This window comes from Rattus norvegicus, chromosome 12 (genome assembly GCF_021556685.1).
Source record: "Rattus norvegicus strain SHRSP/BbbUtx chromosome 12, alternate assembly SHRSP_T2T, whole genome shotgun sequence".
NCBI classification, from domain to species: Eukaryota; Metazoa; Chordata; class Mammalia; order Rodentia; family Muridae; genus Rattus; species Rattus norvegicus.
The window spans coordinates 38,029,824-38,047,938 of record NC_141545.1 but is presented as its reverse complement, the minus strand read 5'-3'; the positions used below and the strand labels follow the sequence as shown (position 1 = coordinate 38,047,938).

General features: G+C 48.3%; 1 protein-coding gene and 1 long non-coding RNA gene across 3 annotated transcripts in view; one reads left to right on the top strand and one right to left on the bottom strand.

The window, feature by feature from the left end:
* Tmem132b (transmembrane protein 132B) overlaps positions 1–18,115 on the top strand; it is a 263,288-nt gene that overhangs the window by 81,716 nt on the left and 163,457 nt on the right. Inside the window, 1 exon segment of the mRNA NM_001134536.3 lies at positions 13,902–14,793. Within this exon segment, the coding sequence (NP_001128008.2) occupies positions 13,902–14,793 (892 nt within the window).
* On the bottom strand, positions 15,325–17,894 carry LOC120095961 (uncharacterized). 2 transcript variants are annotated; one of them, XR_015634335.1, is made up of 3 exons: positions 17,568–17,870; positions 16,827–16,999; positions 15,325–16,183 (listed from the first exon to the last, which is right to left on the bottom strand). It is a non-coding gene; the product is annotated as an uncharacterized LOC120095961 (long non-coding RNA). The 2 variants fall into 2 exon arrangements; XR_015634334.1 differs by lacking the exon at positions 15,325–16,183 and having other exon boundaries at positions 16,796–16,999; positions 17,568–17,894.

Genomic DNA, 18,115 nt, shown 5'->3' with positions numbered 1-18,115 from the left:
AAGGAGGAGGAAGGGGAGGAGGGGATGTGGGAAGGAGGGGGACTAAGGGAAAGAGGAGGAGGGAGAGGAGGATGAGAAGGAGGAGGAAGGGGAGGAGGGGATATGGGAAGGAGGGGGACTAAGGGAAAGAGGAGGGGGATGAGGGAGAAGAGGAGAGGAGGATTAATGGAAGGAGGAGGAGGAAGAGGAGGGGAGCAGGAGGGGAGGAGGACTAAGGGAAGGAAGAGGATGGTAAGGAGGGGTAGGAGCAGGAGGAAGGGGAGGAGGGGGAGGAGGAGAACAACGACTACAACATAGGGAAGCAGAGGAAAAGGAGATGATAAGAAGCAGGAAGAGGGGTTGGGGATTTAGCTCTGTGGTAGAGCGCTTGCCTAGCAAGCGCAAGGCCCTGGGTTCGGTCCCCAGCTCCGAAAAAAAGAAAAAAGAAAAAGAAGAAAAAGAGAAAAAAGAAAAAGAAGCAGGAAGAGAAAGAGGAGCAAGTCCCCAAGAGAAGCTGGGCACAACTCCCAGGAGGGCACCCATGCTGAGTGGCTCAGTGACTACACAGGTCCACAGGGACCTGAGGGAGGCCACAGTCTCCCCAGCATGCATTGCTCTCAACAGCACCCTCTCTCTTCCCTGGACTCTCCCAAGGCCTCTGTGGCCTCTGAGACTTTAGCCCCTGGACTGTCTCAGAGCCATCTTTTACTTCTAGTGGCCCCACGCAGCCACTGTGTCCGCAGGGCCCACGAAGGAGGCCGCAATGGAGAGAGGAAGATCGGAGCAAACCCACAGCTGGCCCACGTTAAACTTCGATTTATTCTGTTGGCACTAATTGTAATCTTTATTTGGTCCCAAGTGATTCATTCTTATCTTATTATAGCTGAGAAAATTAATTTTTATTCTACCATAAGGGTGGCTGTAATAATTTGGGTTCGGGGAGGGGACTGCTTTAATAAGATTTACCAGCCAGCTTCGAGACAGTTGGCTCTCCTTAGCAGGTGGAACTGGCCTGTTACAGGATGTGGAGGGCATTACAGGGCGCCTGGTGGAATGGCCGGGTGGGATATAGTATGGAGAGATAAGCTAGAAGAGGTGGAGGTTTGTTTACTGTGTAAGTGTGGGGCACCCCTCCTTCCCCACATCTTTATCTGCAGTGGAGATTCTAGGGGTGGGTAACCAGCAGAGCCCCGCCTCCATGGATGATGTAAATGGAGATGAATTCATTTAAATACATCATGAACTTATCTTCAGGACCCAGGGACGCCAGGGATGTGGAAGATAGCCACCTTGGTTAGAGGAAAGGAGGTACCTACAGTCTCTCAGTTGCAAGTCCAAGTTGCCCGGACTTGATGCTCTTCAGTTGCTGTGATAAAAGCCATGACCAAGGCGACTTATAAGAGAAAGGGATTATTTGGGTTTACAGTTCCGGAAAGAGTCCATCGTGGTGAGGGAGGCATGGCAGCCAAAGCAGAAAACTGGGAGATCTCATCTCCAGCTACATACAGGAAGTAGAACAAAAGAACAGGGAGTAGGGTGAGGTTATAAATTCTCAAAGCCCACTTCCTGTGACGTACTTCCTCCAGGAAGGCTCTACTTCCTAAAGGCTCCATGACCTCCTCAAACAGCGCCACCTACTGGGGAGACCGTGTTCAAACACAAGAGCCCGTGGGGGACGTTTGTCATTCAAACTGCCACAGTTGGTAGCTACTCGTCGTATGTCTGAATTTTGGGGGCAGTCACCAATGATCCCACTGATGGTATCTCGAATATTCAGTATACCATACTCTGCAAACTGGGCATCAGGAGCCTTGGAGAGGAGACGCAGGGTCTTTGTGTATAGACTGCTGATACAGGGCTGTCTGATATTGGGGAGAGAATCTAGGGGTCCTGTTTTTTCTGTGTCTTTAGATAGTTACGGATCAGACATTTACATTTCAATCCCCACTCAAGCCAAAAATTAGCATTCCACTGTGAGTCTGATAGGATGACTAAATAAACAGCAGTGACATCGAGTGTTGGTAAGGATGTAGCCAAATGGCATCCTTCTTGGTGGCTGCTGGGATGCGAAACAACGCAATGGCTTTGAGAATAGTTGGCAGCTTCTAGTCTTGTGCTTCTGCTATAAGACCGGACCCTTCTACTTCTGCATGTACCTGCCTGAAAGAAATGAAAATATAGGTGTATGTGTTTCTGACAGTGCTGTCTACCAGCTCCTGAAACTGGAGATAACACAATTGTATATCCCAGGCACACTCGGGCCTATTCGTTGAGCCTGTAAATGTGTTGTGTGTGCTGGTTAGTTTTAACTCAAGAGAAGCACAGGTTACCTCACTTGGAGTCTTAATGAGGAACTATCTAGATCAAGTTGGGAATGTCTATGAGAGATAATCTTGAATGTTAATTAATGCCGGAAGACCAGCCCACCGTGGGAGGCACCATTCCCTAGGTAGGGGGCCCTGAACAGTACAAGGGGAAAGAAATCTAGCCGAGAGCAAGCAAGTAGCAGGCAGGATTCATTTCCCTGTGCTCTTGACTGTGGATGTCATGTGACCAGCGGCTTCAAGCTTCAGCCACTGTGACTTTCCTACTCTGATGGACTGTGATCGGGAACTGTGAGCTACAATAAACCCACCCTCCCTTAAGTTGCTTTTTTATCAAGGTGTCTTATCACAACAACAAAAGAGTTATCAGAACAGGAAGAGTACAGATAATCATGCCAGGTGGGAGGAGCAAGGCTGGAGGCTGACCAGGGTCTATGCTAAGTGGTGGTGATGGTATCCGTGTACTAAATGAATGTATTATATGGTCTGTAAATCATATGGCAGCAAGCCTGATCATTATTTAAAGCAATGAGACACACGCATGGTTCTAATTCAGACTATAAAACTAATTATAAAGAAAATCAGTTCCTAACTAACCTTAGTCCCTTTTTTCCCTCCACAGTCAACCAATATTAGCTTCTTTCTCTATGTGTTTAGAGATATTTTACACTTGGAAAAGCATACAAATGCATTTTCTATGCTTCCATATATATGTGTGTGTGTGTGTGTGTGTGTGTGTGTGTGTGTGTGTGTGCGCATGCACACACATTCACACATATGTTCTATATATAGTATCCTAACAGATAGTAGCAGATTTTCCTCAGCTCATTGTTTTTATCATGGAACCTACAAAATGCCTTTGAAAGCCTTCTCTAACCAGTATTGTCATTGTCATTGGGCAATCCATTGCGAGACTGACCTGTGACATGTACCGCTGCTCTAATCCTTTGCTAACGGAGGCGGGAAAAAAAGCTTGCTTTTTTTTTTTTTTTTTTTTTTTTTTTTTGAGGCAGACTTTATCTGTGTAGCCCTGGCTGTTTTGGAACTTTGTAGATCAGGCTGGCCTCAAGCTCTCAGAGATCCACCAGCCTCTACTCCCAAGTGCTGGGATTAAAGGTGTAGGTGCCCCCCACTTCCCTTCCACCCCCGCCCCCACTGTGCCTCTTAGCTTCCTGGTGTTTCAGTGACCATCAGCCATGCCTTCCTCAGTCAGTTGGAGGTTGAGCTGGGCTCAGGGTACAGAGACTCTTATGGCTTCCCCTCTCCCAACCTGTAGACACTCCACTTCTGTGGCTGCTGATGTAGTGTTTCCTTCCGGGAGGAACCTTGAATGTGGCCTTTCACACCTGGACAGGTGCGTTCATGGGGAAGTGGGAACACCCCGTTCAAGGCCAGATGTGTTAATTTTAGACTGTCAAGTTATCACTTTTGCTCCCATGAGCCCTGAGTAAAATCACATCCCCGTAGCTGTGTCATATGGAGACAACTGGGTCTTCTGATCTTCTTCAGCTTGAAAAATGGAGATATGCTGGTTTGGGGGTTCAACTGACTGAACTCCTCTGAGCCCCAGCGTCTTCCCTGTGCCCTCTGGATAGATAGTACCAGCTGAGACCTTGAAATGGGGCTCTTTGAGGCCATTCCAGTGGAGAGAGGTGGTGGTCAATGGCAGATGCTGTAGCCCAGGTCCCCATCCCATGCTTATCATCTGGCACACCAAGTGCTGTGGACGGTCTGGGGGCACATCTGCCTCTTACTCGCTTTTCCTGAGTGCCAGGAGCTTACGGGTGAGGGCACAGCAAATACATGAGACCAGAGTGGAGCCAGTGCCCTGCCCACATAAGCCTTGGAGTTCTCATTACATCAGTTCAAGCTGATAGGCTAAGGAGAAGCAGCCCTGTACCATGTCCTCAGGACAGGAAGACAGCACAGCAGCACACATGGGGATGGCGAGTGTTTCCCGTTGTGCTACCTTGTTTTGGCTCTTAATTAATTTTATTACACTGTGTGTGTGTGTGTGTGTGTGTGTGTGTGTGTGTGTGCCTCCATACTACAGCACGAGTGTGAAAAACCAGAGGACAACTTCCAGGAGTGAGGTTTTCTCCTTCTACCTTTGTGGGGTCCTGGGAATTGAACTCAGACCATCAGGTTTGGCAGCAAGGACCTTTACCCACTGAGCCATCTCGTCAGCCCTCAAGACCCTAAAATGTCCCAAACGGGGTCCCCTGTACCCTTTATTACCAAGATTTCCCCCAAAGGTGAGGGAGGCAATTTGTGAATGCTTTAAGATGAGAAAAGGACTCTGGGGGATCGGGAGCCTGGCCTCTTTGCCATGCCTTGGAACTTCACAGGATCCACGTGTGCTGTGCTGGCTGCCTTGGGCTCGGGGAGAGTCACTCTTGCCTTAATTGAGTGGTCTCAGCCTCAGAGGTGCCCACTTCAGAATGTTTGGCTGGAGAGGCTGCACACCCTCCTTGATGACACGTTTTCAATAAAGACAGCACGAGCTCAGAGCGGAGCCCACTCTGATGTTCTGTTGTCCTGGCAACTGCGCGGTAAGCAGTAGCTCGATGCTGTTTTGTGGGGTGTGGAGGTTAGTACAGTGTGCGTGTGCGTGTGCGTGTGTGTGTGTGTGTGTGTGTGTGTGTGTGTGTGTCTGAATGGAGTTCAAGAATTATGCCCCAGCCTCAGCTCCAAGGTCCCTGGTAAATGACCATCATGCCATCCAGTTTGTACATGGCTTCTGTCTCCATCAGAGCCCTGGTGACTCCAGTTACCCACCATTGCTGACACAGGCCATATTTACCTCTCTTGGTGCTAGCTTTTAATGGTTTCCTCCTATTGGGCCCTTCAGCATGAAGGTAGCCCGTGAGAGGGGATTCAAGAACAGTCCTTAATTTTTATTAAAAATGTAATGTTATGTGCGTGGGTAGGTCTGTGCACCACGTGTGTGCATTTCCTGCAGAGACCAGAAGAGGGCATCAGATCACACAGAACTGGCGATTACAGATGGTTTACAGTTGCCATGCAGGTGCTGGGAACTAAACCCAGTCCTTTGGAAGAGCAGTCAGTGCTCTTACTGGCTGAGCCATCTCTCTAGCACTGAGGGGACAATTTTTAGTCCGAGGTTGGAACGGATCCCCTAGCGGGTAGACATCTGTAACATAACAGCCAGAATGTCACTTGAAGATTGTGATGGGCAGGCAAGTACTGTTCTGTGACTTTTTGTAGCGAGAGGTATGGATGGAGGGACTCAGGTACAGTGGCCTTTAAGGTCACCATACCTGCCATTGTTGCTGTCTCAGCCTAGTACCCCAGGACCCAAGGCTTCAGGACAGTACAGGGCCCTGTGCCTGGTGGCAGATCAGGCATCTGTCCAGGTCAGGGACATGGGACATGGGTATTTCTCCTGCTGGAAGAAGAGTTTAGTGTTCAGGGCAAATGTCCCATGTCATTGCTTGCTGGTCCCCCTCTCCTGGTCTGGGGGTGGTGAGCCCATTTCTGCCTGAAGCTCACCAAGTTGTGATTTTGGGGACTTGAAGAGACTGGACTCCTAGGTCTGTACCATACCCAAAGGATTTCTGTGGGAGGGCAGGAACACCCCAAACCCCCAAGTCCTTTATTCTCTACAAAGCTAGGCCCAGCACCTGCTTTGCTCTGTGTTGACAGTTGAGGCCAGCAGGTGGCGGTATTGCCCTTCAAGCCCGATTGGGGCAGCCAAGTTCAGGCAGCCTGGGCTGCCCCTGTGGTCCGCACTGGCTAGGACCTCGAAAGCCCGCCTCCTTCCCAGCTCAAGGCTGTGCACAATATCACCTGGATGACATTCCAGGACAGGGGACCGCGGGCTTTGGAGGATATTTTTCCCCTCCCACTAGTATTCTTTATAGTGAGTGTTTTGCTTGTGATGGGGTTTGTGTTGGACTCTCTCTGCCCACCCCCACCCCCACCCCCACCCCCGTTTCGGTGGGATTCAGAACCAGGTGTTGGGGGCTGGCTCCACCTCTTTCCTGCTATGTGACCTAAGACTAGTTTCTTGACATCTCTGTGTTTCCACTTTGACATCTCTACCCTGTTAGGACTACATCACAAGTTCATGTGGCAATCATACATCGGTGTTAGTGATTTGAAAACAGTGCAGGGTATTTTATAGGGCTGTGCAAAGAATGTATGTGTGAAACCCAGGGCCTACAAACATGTTTAGAACGCATACGAACCATGTTAATGTAGTTAGAACAGCTACAGGCGCACAGTAGGTCTGCAACAACCCCCAGTTACTATTACTATACTGTTATTATGGCTGCTGTGTTTTTTTGTTTGTTTGTTTGTTTTTTGTTTTTTTTTTGCGCTTTTATTTATTTATTTTCTTGTGTCTATTAGGCATGTATGTCACAATGCACAAGGAGAGGTCAGAGGACAGCTTGCAGCAGTCCGTTGGGCTCCAGGGTTCAAAGTTAGGTTGTCAGTCTTGGTAGTGAGTGACTTTACCCGCTGATCCACTTCACTGACTGTTGGCACCAAATCTCATTCAGTGACTACTAATGGCCAAGTTGCATCAACTCCAGCCAGCATTGTGATCACCTTTTCGGAGACCTGGCAACACTCAGGATGATACCAGCCCCTTAATGACATACATTGTATGTTCTCTTATTTTAACTAAACAACATTTTTTTTAAAAAGGATATTTGGGCTGGAGAGATGGCTCAGGGTTAAGAGCACTGACTGCTCTTCCAGAGATCCTGAGTTCAAATCCCAGCAACCACATGGTGGCTCACAACCATCTGTAATGGGATCTGATGCCCTCTTCTGGTGTGTCTGAAGACAGCGACAGTGTACTCATATACATTTAATTAATTAATTAATTTAAAAAAGACGTGAATTCAATCCCAGGGCCCCATGTGGTAGAAGGAAAGAGCCTACAAGTTTAAAAGAAGGGATATCGTCTTCTCACAACTGGAGGTCCCTTAGCATGGGGTGGAGTTGAGCGTGGTGTGGTGGCTCACATTGTTAACCTCACCATTCAGGAGGCAGAGGCAGGGGCAGGGCAAAGGGATCTTTCCAAGTTATGGGTAGGCTGGTCTACATCATGGGTTCCAGGACATTCAGGGAGACATAATGACACCCTGTGAGGAGGGGCCTCTGAGCAGTTAGAACAGTTAGTCCACAGGACCATCAAGGGGGTGAAGACCCCAAGGGTACGTGGTTGCAATGCCTTCCCACAGGAATCCTGAAGGGAGTGTTTGTGGCTTCATTTTGGTTTCCTTCCTCCGCTTGCTTCCTGTTTTGGGAAACAGAGGAGTTCCTTTGAAAGCAGTCCCATGAATGGCTTTTGGTCCCCAAACCAGCTGCCAAGTGATATTTGTTGTTTACTTATGTGTTACGGGTTTTTTGGATTTTTTTGAGCCATTTGTGCCAAATGACCACAGAATAGGAAGCTTCAAGCACAAGGAATTGACACACGGCAATGCCAGAAGCCTACATCCAACACCTGCAGCGTCTCCTTTAGCTTCCTGCTCAGCCCAGAAGGGCCTGATGATCTTGTTTTTCAGATGAAATGGGTGGCTATTATCTGAACTTGCTCCTTTCTTCAGCATGATGCGTATGAGACCACGGCCTGTGTGAATCTGTCATGTGACCCTGCTGACCAACCCCTTCAACCATCCACCTGCTACAGGCCATCCACCCACTCGTGCATTTGAGGACATGTGTGAACATGTGGGAAGATGGTGGTGTAAATGCTGAACCCATCGTTAGAAGCCTGAAGCCAGCATCAGTGGACCTTAATGTTAACTCTGTGAAGGCCTACGTGGCCTGAAGGAATCATTTCATGGGGCTGGTGGGGTGGCCCACCTGGTAAAGGCACTTTGCCCCTTAGCCTAATGGCTTGAGTTTCATCTCCAGAACACACAGGGAAGAAGGAGCTCTCTCTGACTGACATTCTTATGCTGTGGTACACACACGTACACACACAAGATTAATAAATGGAAAAGAATCATTTTGTGTGTGACATGTGTCCAAGCATGTGGAGGTCAGAGGTCAACACCAGGCCTCTTCCTCAATCACTTGCCAGCTTATTTTTTTTGAGACAGAGTCTGTCACTGAACTTGGAGACTGTGGATGAGCCCCAGAGAGCCTCCTCCTTCTGCCTCCTCATTGCTAGGATTACAGCTGAGAGCCGCCACATCTGGCTTTTTTTTTTTTTTTTTGTTCTTTTTTTTCGGAGCTGGGGACCGAACCCAGGGCCTTGCGCTTCCTAGGCAAGCGCTCTATCACTGAGCTAAATCCCCAACCCCCCACATCTGGCTTTTTAAATAGGTATTAGGGACTCAAACTTGGGTCCTCATGCTTGTGTGACAAACACTTTAAAGGAATCGTATACCCTTAAGTCATTTTAAATTTTACTAATTTATTTGCTTGTTATTTTTATGTGTATGTGTATATGTGTGTGCCTGAGTGGGTTTATCTGCACTGTGTGCATGTAGTACCTGTGGAGGCCAGTAGAGGGCACCAGATCCACTACAACCAGAGTTACAGTTGTGAGCCACCATTTGGGAGCTGGGAATAGAACCTGGGTACCTCTGCAAGAACAGCCAGTGCTCTTAGCCACTGAGGCATCTCTCTGGCCCCCAAATAATCAGTATTTTTATTTCAGTAATGAACAAATGAAGGGGAAGCCTTCTTTTAGTTAGTGAGAAGTCCACAAAGTAAGTGTCTCTCCATATGACACACCCATAAACAGTCTTGCGTGGTGTCAAGTGACTTGACTTGGTGTCCTCATGGCTGGTAGGAGGGAGGAAGTGACACAGAACTGACACAGAGAGAGGCTGTCTTAATATATAAATGTAGGAGACAGAGCACCAGGCCTCCTGCCTAGGAACCTCCCCACCCACTGTGGACCTCATCTGCTTTCTAATCAGAAGGCAGCAGGGCTGTCAGGATCACTTAGTGTCTCCATATTCCTTAACGTCTCCAAGGTGTCCAATTTAGAATAAATATAAATGGAAATTAGGATGAAGACCTGAGAACAGCCTATTGTTTAGCAGCTGATGGTGTCTATAGGAGGTCAAAATGACTGCCATGAGGAGATCTATAGAATCCATTTAATGAGGCTCTTTCTACATCTGCTGCTCCACAGAAATCTTTCACATGGGTTTAATAGCTCCCCCCCAGCCCTGCTTTTGACATCCATCTTGATTTTTCTCCTGACCCAAAGCAGCTGTTTACATTAAGTATGCATCCTGTAACTTGAGTTTTTCTAGGCGTGGGGCCACAGCTGTCCAGACTTCAAGGAGCCTTAGCTGATGGTGCATTAGCTAGCTGGTTATTTACTTATGACTGTGGCAAAATAGATGACGGGAGCAGCTTAAGGCAGGCGCACATCTGGCTCACATTTTAAGGGTGCACAGTCAATCACGGTGGGGAAGGCATGGCGGCAGGAGCCCGAGGCAGCTAGTTTCATTGTATCCATAGTCAGGAATCTGAGAGAGATGGATGGTGGGGCTCAGCTTGCTTACTGCCTGCATGGAGAGGGCGATTCATCCACATATGGGAGTCAGAGGACAACTTTTAGGAGTTGGTTCTCACTATCCACCTGGATAAGTCACGTTCTCTCTGGCTGTTTTTGCCACTGGGATGTATATTCCAGTCCAGTTGTCCCTTGAGTGATTCTCCTGTCCCTACCACCCATCTCTCTATAAGGGTTGTAGGTATATACATCACATCTGTTTTTTTTTCTTTAAAAGATGATTCATTCTTATTTACAGGCATTGGTGTTTTACCTGAGTGTGCCTGTGTGCGAGTATCAGATCCCTTGGAACTGGAGTTATAGGCAGTTGTGAGCTATCATGTGGGTGCTGGGAATTGAACCTGGGTCCTCTGGAAGAGCAGCCTGTGCTCTTAACCACTGAGCCATCTCTCCAGACCCTTGTTTAAAATGTGGGTTCTAGAGCTCCATCTTGGGATTTCAGGCTTGTCAGGCTAGTGTCTTTCCATGTTGGGCCATCTTCCGGGCCTTCCTGGCCTTTTGCATTTAGTTCAGTGCACGTGACAGCACTACCTACATTCAGTGTGGCTCTCCCCTCCCCCTGCTGCCCACCCGGTAAACCTCCCTGGAAATAGCCCCACAGCACACCCAAAAGTATGTCTTCTAGGTAATTCCATGTCCTGTCAAGTTGACAGAGAAAGGGCCAGCCCCCACAAAGGCTCATCTCTAGTTGCTGTAACACCTCCCTGTGGTGGGTGGACTCCATAAAGATGACTCCTCACTTATAGACTGCACACATCCCCCATCTTACCCACAAACATCCCCCTCACCTTACCCCCACAGTGCCCTCTCCCTCTCTCTTGCTGATAGATGTGTTTCTTTAGTTTGGTGCTTTTGTTTCTGCCCGGGTTCCACGGCAATGCCAGGGAACGTGGGGACGTGTGCAATCAGTCTGCCACTTAAAATGGAATTCCCTATCTTTATTTTTTTTTTAAAAGAAGAGTGTCAATATTTCTCTCAGATTGGATAAGCAACACATGTTCATTCTGGAGAACTTGAAAATGATCTACACAGAAGAGTATAGAAGGAGACGGAGAGGCACCTTGGGGTGCACACACGGAGCCTCACCCCTGCTGAGAGTCTGTTTGTGCTTTGGGGTGGGGAAGTTCAATGAATAATTGTTGTGTCGGGTTAGAGGATGTCAAAGAGAGCAGATGAGCTAACTATGCTTTGCTATGGTAGCCGGAACCGAGCGGCACAAGCAGGCAGTATTGACAACAGTTAAGTTTTCTCCCAGACTAGAAGTTTTAGGTCGCCATGCCAACAGGTCTGGCTTCTTCTGAAGCATCTCTCCCTGGCTTACCGATGAAAACTGTGTCTTCTGGGATCCTCTGTTTATGTTTGTGTGGACCCTGATTTCTTTTCGTAAGGACAGCAATCACGTTGAGTTAGGATTAATTCAGATGACCTTGTTTAAATGAAGTTAACTTTGTCAATGATATTTATCCAAAGATGGGCATTTTCTGAGGACCTCTGGGTTTGGAAGTTGCAGCCTATAATGGTCTCAGTTGACTCTGGCTGTAGCCCCTGATGCTTCTCCGTCCCCTCCTCTGTCTCGATCTAAGCGCTCTTTGAGACTTCCTCAGCACCACCTGCACTTGCTCTTTTGAGTCCAAGCATCAGCGGCCACCACCTCTTTCTGCTACACCCTCTGCTGCATCTGAACCTGGTCTTGATTTTTTTGCCTCATATGGAGGCCAGGATGAGCAGGCAGCCCTTCCTGCTGGCTTCCTGAAGCCTTCCTCGTTTCCTGCTCTTGGTGCCTGCCTCCTGCTTTCCAATGGTAACGAGTCCTCTAAGGAAACAGCAGACCAAATGGGGCTTCCGTCATATTCCATACACAAGCTCAGGCCTTCCTGAGGATGGGGAAAAGAATGTCGCTTCTCTGTGATATTGTGGAATCAGAGGGAGGAGCGTTAGCCTCTCAGGCTAAGGCCGGAGTGTTTCCCAAGACAGTTTCAGGGCTTCATAAATGCTCCTAAATCAAGGTAGCGTGTTTGCTGACCATCTGGTTGGAGGAGAGGATGTGGTCTCAGCCATGGATGTCTCTGGAAATCCACGGAGACTGTGAGACAGCGTTCATGTCACATTTTGCTTGACTGATGGTGGAACAGGAGTGAGGCCTCCTAGGGATGCATCAGATACGACAGAGGCTTTGCCTCCAACACAGAGAGAAGGCGCAGCCTTAAGGTCGGCATGAATTGGTTTTTTTGAGTGACGTAACATAACCACATGAAATATAAAGAGGAAGCCAGCCCACGAAGAAGCATGGAGCACATGAAAATGTGTGTTTATTCAGATTTCCTCTTCTGAATTTCTAAATAAATCAGAATTTAAACCCCGCCCCAGACACAGCTGAGGGTTTAAGGAGAAGGCACAACAGGAAGCCCAGGAGGGCTGGGTGTCCTCATAGCTCCTCCAAAGGGGGTCATCTTTCCCTGTTCATTGTGCACTGCTAATCAGTTATTCCATCAGAAAATTCACCTCGAGTGTAATTTTCTCATTTGGGAGGTCAAAAAAAAAATCAGCACACCCAAACAGACTCCAATTTAAATTGTATTGAAGTAATCCAGACTTGGACAAAGAATGTTTTTACTTGTATGTAGAGCCTAGATAACATACACATACATACATACCACAAACACATATGCATACACTTACGCATGCACATACACACCTACATGCACAAACATACATACCATAAACACACATTTACATGTACACGTGCTACACACAGATGCACACCCACATGCACACATACATATACAACATGTAGCACACACGCAGCCTCTTTCTGCATGTATATTACACATTTTAATGAACAATACTTGGTTATGGCGACACATTGAAAGTAGAAATATAAATATTAAAGAGCAAAAAAAACTTTGTTGGGTTTCATAGTCACAGAGATATGAGTACATGCATGTACATATATGTATATATAAGTCTTAGTTTTATCCAAATAGAGTCAAATATATAATAAGTTGCTTTAGTTACTGTAATAGAGTATCTGAGATTGGGTAACATGTAGAGAGATGTTTAGGGCTGGCGAGATGGTTCGGTGGGTAATGGCACTTGCTGCTAAGCCTGAAGACCTGGGTTTAACTCTGGGGTCCATATGGTGAGAGAACCAACTCCTGCAGATCATCCTATGACCTCTACATGTATGTGACATGTATGTGACATGTATGTGACACGGCACATATGATCACAAACATCACACATTGCATTAAAAAATAGAGCTTTAGTTGTGTATGGACAACTATGAGTATGTATTCTTCATTTTATGTATTCCTAGGTGTACACAGGCATATGGTGGTAACTTGGGGAGTCTCCTCCTCACTTGAGGTCACAATTTTGCCTTATGGTACATGTATTCCAAACCAGTTCAGGCCAGATTGATCTTTCCATTCTTCATACCTGGTTGCGCTGGGAAGGTATTTGGATAGGAACTGTCTAAGTTTGCTTGTTGTTATGGGAGGAGAAACCTATTTCATTATTGAGAGAGGCATGTAAGTGTAGCCCGAGTAGGTAGGGATCCAAGGTAGCTGGATGCACTGTTCAGAGAGGGACGTATGGCACAGTAAGCAGCTGCCAAGTGCATTGTTAGAAGAGCAGAGCGTATATAACCCAACCCAGTAGAGTTCTAGGCTTCTAACTCATTCCCTATGCTTGCCTGCCTTGTATGGAAAATGCTAACATTTCCCTTCTGGAGAGGCCCTTGTTTAATTCAAGGACTGTTGGATTTTTGGCCAGCCGGGGCTCATCTGCATTCTATACATGGCTTTTCTGGGAGATGCTTAAGATTCTTTGACTTTTAGGGTTGGGGATTTGGCTCAGTGGTAGAGCGCTTGCCTAGCAAGCACAAGGCCCTGGGTTCGGTCCCCAGCTCCGAAAAAAAGAAAAGAAAAAAAAAAGATTCTTTGACTTTTTCCCTGATGGGAGGGGAAGAAGGGTTGTGTGGCTATGGAGCACTTTGCTGGGATGGTGGGCTATTATGACGATTTCCTCACAGAGCAGAACGGACCTTGACCCTGACTCTCCTCCTCTTTCTTGTGCAGAGAGCACGGGTCGAGGTGTTGCAGACAGCCTGCAGAGGTTTGCTTCCCTGCCTGCCTATCTCCCAGCCAGCTTCCACGTCACCGACGCAGAAGAGGCTTTCTTCCTCAAGGAGGCCAACCAGGACCTAATGCGCAATGCCAGCCTGCAGGCCCGATCCGCCACGCTCTTCATCCACCGCGCCCAGAGCCCTCCAGCCATCAATGCCAGCTACGGCCCCTTCTCCGTAGAGAAGACCGTGCCCTGGGACTTCCTGCTCACGCCCACCCCTTTCGGAAATATGGAGAGGTTCCCTTTCAACTGGAGGCTCAAATCCCATATCCTCGACAGCTCCATCTTTTCCAACCGACCCAAAGTGCAGACGCTGTTCTACGTCACTGGCATGGGCTGGGATGAAAATGACCCTGGGGATGATCTTCCTTGTGTCAAGATGTTTGCCTTCCCAGAGGCCAGGGAGGTGGCAGCCAGCTGCCGGCTGCAGGGGGCCCCTGGGCTGTGTGTGGCACAGCTAGAGCTGTTACCTGAGTGGTTCAGCTCGGGTCTGGACCTCGAACCCCGGGAGGAGATCCCAGCGTTGCTGGGCGGTACAGCCATGGAACTATATTTTGCCCTTTATCCAGCCAACGAGGCCGGCCAATGCCCCCTGGAGGAGGAGGGCAAATGGGAAAATAACATCCACTCAGAACAGGAGGAACCTCAGCCAGTGCTCCCCGCCCGGGAAAGGATCGGCAGCGTGGTGGTCTACCCTACCCAGGATGACCTGCGGTGGTCCTTGGTGAGCCTCGACGACAATGTGGCTCTTTCCATCCCTCTGAATCTCATCCGAGAAGGGGACACGGCCACCTTCTTGGTTTCTCTGACCAGTGGTTCCCTGGCAGAGCAGTTCACTCTTCGGTGAGTGGTTTTGTGACATCGGATGGGAGAACTGGCTCTTGGTGAGCCCTGAGCTGTCAGCTACTAGGATGGGGCTGGTCACTTCATCACTGTGAAGGGGCTGTCAGAGACTCGTGTGTTCATTTCTAGTTAAGATTGTGAGGACCGGTTTTTTTTTTTTTGTTCTTTTTTTCGGAGCTGGGGACCGAACCCAGGGCCTTGTGCTTCTTAGGCAAGCGCTCTACCACTGAGCTAAATCCCCAGCCCCCCCCCCCCCCTTTTTTAATCTAGTAATTACCAACTGCAAAGCCCTGACCTCTGTTTTTGTGAGAGAGGGGGCGGGCAGTTTTAGAGGTAGAGAAGAAAGCTGAAAGAGAGTGACAAGAGTGCTCAGGGTCACCAGTGTGGATGTGACACCTGCTTCATCTCCTTGCTGGCTGTGACTGTTAGAGGTCTGCCCTCCCCAGAACCCGGGAGACGGAGCCCTGTTTTTCCCAAGGATTCTATTTCCAAGAAATGGCTCTCGGGTCCTTGAGAGCGACACTTGTGAGCTTTAAGAGATACATGTTTATGGTTCAGTGAATGCTTTAGATGATGGAGTTAGGGTACCGTGCAAAAACCCAAACCAAACCCAAAACCAGAGTAGACGCTTGTAGCTCTGTTCGTGGCCTGAGAACAGCACATAGGTGCCTTCCTCTGGGCTTCCTGTTTAGGGAGTCCCTTTCGACATAGAGGTGTAAGAATACACTGGAAAGGTGAGCTCAGACCTTCCCTAGCAACCTAGCACTCTCTCATGAGAGGCTTATTCCCATCAGACCTGTCACTTTCTATTAGAATTCTCCTGGGTGGAGTCAGTCCTATGGCCCATCTAGGACAGACCTTAGCCAGGCTTACTCACAAATGCTACCTCCTCTATGCAGACACAGAAGGCAGCCGGTTCAGAAAGTAACAGCATGGTCCCTTGAGTCCTCAGTGCTTCTTGACAAGGTTCAACTCCCAGAGACAACGTGAGAGCTCTGGGGGGGGGGGGGGGCTGCACTGGAGCGCTGTTGGCTTTTCCAGTTCATCTCGTGTTGTGGAAGCTGCCCCTCCCTTCTTTCTTGCCTAGACTGACTTCCATGTGGCAATCTCTGTGCTGATTAGTCTGTGCCCTATAGGCTAATTGCAATTTCATGGTATTAAAGAAAATGGATAACAGAGGGGGAAGGGGAGAGGGAAGGGGATGAGAGAGAGAGAGAGAGAGAAAGAGAAAGAGAGAGAGAGAGAGACCCGTTTTGTGGCTTGAAGGAGAAATGAGGCATATTTCTAGCATTGCATACAGAAGAAGCTCAATTTTCGTGCCTTCACACAGCAGAAGAACTGTTGAGAATTAATTTCATTTCGGAGCAGAGTCGGATCGCGCTGCAGCAATCTGTAAGATCGATAGAACGTTCCATCACTGAGCGAGTTCATAAAGCCCTAATAGGACCCTCTGACCACAAGAACCATAGCCCAAGCCACAGGCAAGCTTTATTTATTTGCCATCTGTATGTAAATTCTGCTGTTATGGAAATTTTGTGGCATCTAGATAAGGCACAGTGTACTGGAATCGTGGAGCTGAGATTAAAAAAAAAATAAGCCACGTCTATGTATAAACGTGGGTGAGAAATTAGTGTGACAATTAGCCTCAGGCTTGGGCCAACCTGTGGTCAAGAGTATGTTCACTTGAATGCACAGTACTGCATGGCTCCTTTGAATATGCAGTCCTGGGTAGTTCGTTTGAGCACGAAGGACTCACTCAGATGCTAAGTGGGCTTGATGAAAGTTTAGGTGGTTAAATTTCTTGCTTTGCAAGCAGGGGGACTTGAGTTCTATCCCTGGAACCTATGCAAAAATAAAAAAGCCAGGCATGTGGTATGAGATTAAAATCCCAGCACTGGGGAGGTGGGGCAGAAAGGCTCCGTGGGACTCACTGGTCGGCCGTGGTCTCCTCTATATTAGTCAGGGTTCTTGGAAGAGACAGACACGATTGGATGAACACATATAATAGAAGGGTATTTATTAGGGTGACTCACAGGATGCAGTCTGGGTTGTCTAGTCATAGCTGTCTCCTGACTGAAGACAGAGAATCCGATAGTTGTTCAGGCCCGGAGGCTGGATGTCTCTACAGTCCTAGTCTGTTGCTGGAGTGAGGCCTCGAGGATTCCTGGAGAGTTGCTGGTCTTCAGTTCATGTTGGGATCTAGAAGCTGTTGGATGGGACAGTGACAGGATAGATGAACAAGCTATCGAGAGTGAGGGCAAGCATGAAAAAGCAAAGTTTCCTTCCTGTATGTCCTTTCATCTGAGCCACCCCCAGAAGGTACAGCCCAGGTTTAGCAAGGGTGGGCTACGGTGGTCTTCCACTTCAAGAAATTTGATCAAGAGAAATTCCAGGAATGTCTAGTAGTTTGGGTTTCAGTTGATTCCAGATTTGACAACTGGAATTAAAACTGTCATGTTTGTCCTTCTGGTTCCAGGCTGGAGTGTGTGTGTGTGTGTGTGTGTGTGTGTGTGTGTGTGTGTATGAGAGAAAGAGAGAGACAGAGAGAGACAGAGAGAGACAGAGACAGAGAGAGACAGAGACACAGAGAGACATACATAGAGACAGAGAGATGGAGAGACAGAAAGACAAAGAAAGAGAAAGAAGCACAAAGACAGAGACAGTCACACAGAGACACCCTGTGCATGCATACTCACGTGCACACACACACACACACACACACACACACACACACACACACACAGCCCAGAGATAAGCAGGAGGCTATAGCTCACCCTTTTATCAGTTCTCAGAGCCCAGTGCCAATCTCCTCAGAGACTCCCCAGGTCTGTGCACAGAGGTTGACTTCACTGCGAAAGGACACATATTTCTGGAGTTAATTGCAGCCGGGAACAGAGCATCACCCTCCTCTGCTTTTGAGCTTAAAACTGCACTGGAACAGGAGAGAAGGAAGCAGGGCACAGGTGTGTGTGGCACCCACTGGGTTACATAATTATCGGCCCGGGGTGACTCGTTCTGTAACTGGTGGCTGCCGTGGTCTTGAAGGAGCCCACAGCACACTAGAACGCCAGAGTAGAAAGTTTGACTCTGCTGAAGCAGCTTCACGTTACCATGGTGACGGGACAGGCATTCTGAGGAAGCTGCAGCCTGGTTGGGTGAGACCCAGCACAAACACAGACTCACCTCTACGTTCTAGTGCTTGCTGTGTTTTGTTAGTTCGGCCTCCTTCCAAAAGTTCCCATGTTCTGCTAGCGCATCCTCACAACCGGGGAAGCACCAGCCATCGGGAAGTGGAGTTAGGATGATACCCAGAATGCCCTTG